The 3,025-nt window shown below is 42.1% G+C and overlaps 1 protein-coding gene across 1 annotated transcript; it reads right to left on the bottom strand.

Moving 5' to 3' along the window:
- Positions 1 to 313: 313 nt before the first annotated feature.
- Positions 314 to 2,723, bottom strand: LOC147429019 (PHD finger protein ALFIN-LIKE 1-like). The gene is made up of 5 exons (XM_086494887.1): positions 2,537 to 2,723; positions 2,138 to 2,170; positions 1,775 to 1,997; positions 787 to 907; positions 314 to 705 (listed from the first exon to the last, which is right to left on the bottom strand). Exons 1-5 carry the CDS (start codon positions 2,664 to 2,666, stop codon positions 454 to 456), a joined length of 759 nt encoding a protein of 252 aa, XP_086351013.1. The 5' UTR covers positions 2,667 to 2,723; the 3' UTR covers positions 314 to 453.
- Positions 2,724 to 3,025: the final 302 nt, after the last annotated feature.

The raw sequence follows: 3,025 nt of genomic DNA, 5'->3' as shown, positions 1-3,025 counted from the left end.
AAACCAGTGTCTATGAGAAAATCTCCCCGTGATGCAAAAGCTCCATCAATCTGTAATCTGTATCAAAATTTAGCTTAAACATATAACCTCAAATAGTTTTGATTGTTCCCACAGGCACACTACAACTCAAAACAGTCCTGAATAGGCAGCAAGAGCTTGCGCAATACCTTAATTATATTGCATGTAAGCCATTTTGTACAACATGCAACATTAAGTCTCCATCTTGAGAACTTTCAATAGAACTACAACACCAGATTTCCGAAAAAACGTGTTTTGCAAAGGGACCAATGCTCACGGGCACACATCCTCCCCCCCTTCTGATCCTTTCCCTGCTCTTTCAGAACACTTTGGGCCCCCTTTACCGCTTGTCCATGCAGTGATGATCCTCCATAAAAGGGGCATCTCAACCACACCTGACCGTGGAAAATGAGTGGGATGTCCAAGCTCAAGCAATCATACACGAGCTTTCTTGCTACTGCATGATGGACACTTATACTGCTTGATGAGCTCTGCCTTAGCGGGAGTCACCTTCACACACTTGCCATGGAACCACTGCTCACAGATGTCACAGCAGATCCAGAACTCATCTGTACCATAATTCTCACCACATTTTCCACAGAGAGTGTTCTCATGTTCTTCCTCATCATCCTCAACCTCATCTTCCTCATCCTTTCTGGCAGGAGGTAGAGGCTGTTGCATTGGCTTCTGCACAAGCACATAAATTCAGAGGCCCATGAATGAGACATACCTCAATTTGACTAGGCTAGACGGTACTTTAAAACATACCGGTTTGACAGGCACAGATGCCTTAGATTTGGTGTTGTTACTAGAACCTTTCACTGGTTTCCTCTCCATAACCACATCATATAAAGAAGGAAGGTCGCTGATCAATCCAAATAATTTCTTCCTGCCAATGGTTTCAACACAATCATGGATTTCCTTCAAAGACAGCAAACAATTCACTTCAAAATGCACTCCCCTACATGCAATGCTAGAACATTAAGGAAAATGGGGCCTGACCAGACTTCAGAAACACGCCTTTGTATTGAATTTTACACTTCTTTTCTTTTGCATTAGTGAGGACAAGTATCCTCACGCCTTTGCATTGAATTTTATACTTGTTTTCCTTTGTATTGAATTTCCCTTGGTCATTTTGGAGTAGGGTTTAGGTCTAATGCTGTTTTTTTGAGCCAGTGAGGATTCTTGTTTTGCATCCAAGCGAAGGTTCTTCATGTGCGACGTAGAGACAACTTGTATGTTATGTTCTGTATCATAAACTACTACTTTTTGTTCAGGACTCAATCGACAGTTTTGGGTCAATGTTGGGGCCTTTGTTGACCTGTCAAAAGAACCAATTTTGAACATCGTGGGCTGCATTTTTTGACTTTTTCCATGCGTTTGGGCTCTAGATTTTTTGCCCTTAATCCCAGTCATCTCTTTTCCCTCATGTTTGAAGACTTAGACTCTAGGCTAGAATAACAAGTCTTCTACTTTTTATCATACATAACATCCACAATAAGTTATAATTTTTGTAAATTGTAGTTCAATTTGTACCACGCGTCTTCGTACATGTACTGATGGTACGTGACCATTCATGTCAATTCTCCATATCACGCTCAAAATTTTACAACAAAAGACTGTAGCTAGAATTCAGGCCATAGCAAACTTCTGTAATGCTTAAAGAAACTTCACTATGAATTGTTCTTTGACATGAGCAAGGCCATTAGATACAGACAATTTACTTCAAAAATTAAGAAGAGATCAAAGGCTTTACCTCTCTCCTTTGTCAAATCTAGCAGCATAAAAAAATGCCACAGCCAGCAGCCAAGCATCACTATGTACAGCGACAAGTGAGAGCCAGTCATGGCGGTCCATGCCATCACGTGAGAAGTTGATTCCAAGAATAGGCTCCGGAAGCTCTGAGGGTACCTCTTCAACTGGTAGACTCACCTCCCATGTCTCATCTGGATACCCATACAAACACAAGTTTTCCTTCCCTGCGGCGCCCAGAGTCCAGCACAAAAAATGCACAAGAATGAAGTACGACTTCAGAAAAAGTCAAAAGTGGAAAGCAAAATTGTCAACCGATAAGAACTGACAAACCAAAATGATGAGAATTCAAAAGAAAGTAACCTACGTGGGTCACAAAGGCGCACAAATTCGTCTACATCTGTCATATCAAACGCAATATGACACAAGTCAGTATGCATGCATGATGCAGCCATCAATAAGAAAGATCCAATTCAATACTTTACAACTTTTACATGCTTACAATCTTTCTTTGTTACTTATGCAACAGACAGTCCCTTAAGTTTCACACCACTCTAGCAAACAATCTTATAGTGTGTGTGCAAGCAGAAACACCCACACAAACCACCAGAAATGCTTTTGTGCTTACTGAACGCCATGATTGCTACATCGCCAGGGCTGTATGCACACATAACTGAAAATGCACATCGACACCTACTTATGCATACACACGCAGACATACACAGCGCCCACATACACATAACACCAGCATGAACAAATAGGGTACCGTGCGTCAAAGCTGTGAGAAGGCCCGATCGACGTCCTCTGAAATCCTTGAAGATTTCTTCAAGAGTACGCGGGTGCTGTACAGGCAAGGCGCCTCCAACTCCACCACCTCCGCCTCCCCCGCCCTCCATCGCTTGTTTGCCCTTCGTTAATGGTATTTCAAAACTAGCAGACAATTAACAGAACTTCAAATGGCACCCTCCACTTTGTACATATCAATATTTCACTTTCTTAGGCTTTAGGGTTGATTTTTTAACCCACATTTGGTGGTCCCACCGTTCCCCCACACGTAAAGGTCGACCCAAACTGCTAAAGGAAGGGCATCACAAGTAAGACCCTTATCCCGCATGCACATCCGCTGATGCCCTGCTCAACGAGGACTTCTAAATTGACTAGGTTTTGACTTTGTTGTGAAGAAAACACGGTGACTATTTCACATTCTAGTTCAAAAACTGGCAATGGTTGGCTACAAACTTCAAAACTTTTAGAA

Source organism: Adiantum capillus-veneris, chromosome 22 (genome assembly GCF_014529385.1).
Source record: "Adiantum capillus-veneris isolate H3 chromosome 22, ASM1452938v2, whole genome shotgun sequence".
NCBI lineage: Eukaryota > Viridiplantae > Streptophyta > Polypodiopsida > Polypodiales > Pteridaceae > Adiantum > Adiantum capillus-veneris.
The sequence above is the reverse complement of the archived record's forward strand: the minus strand, read 5'-3'. Positions and strand labels throughout refer to the sequence as shown.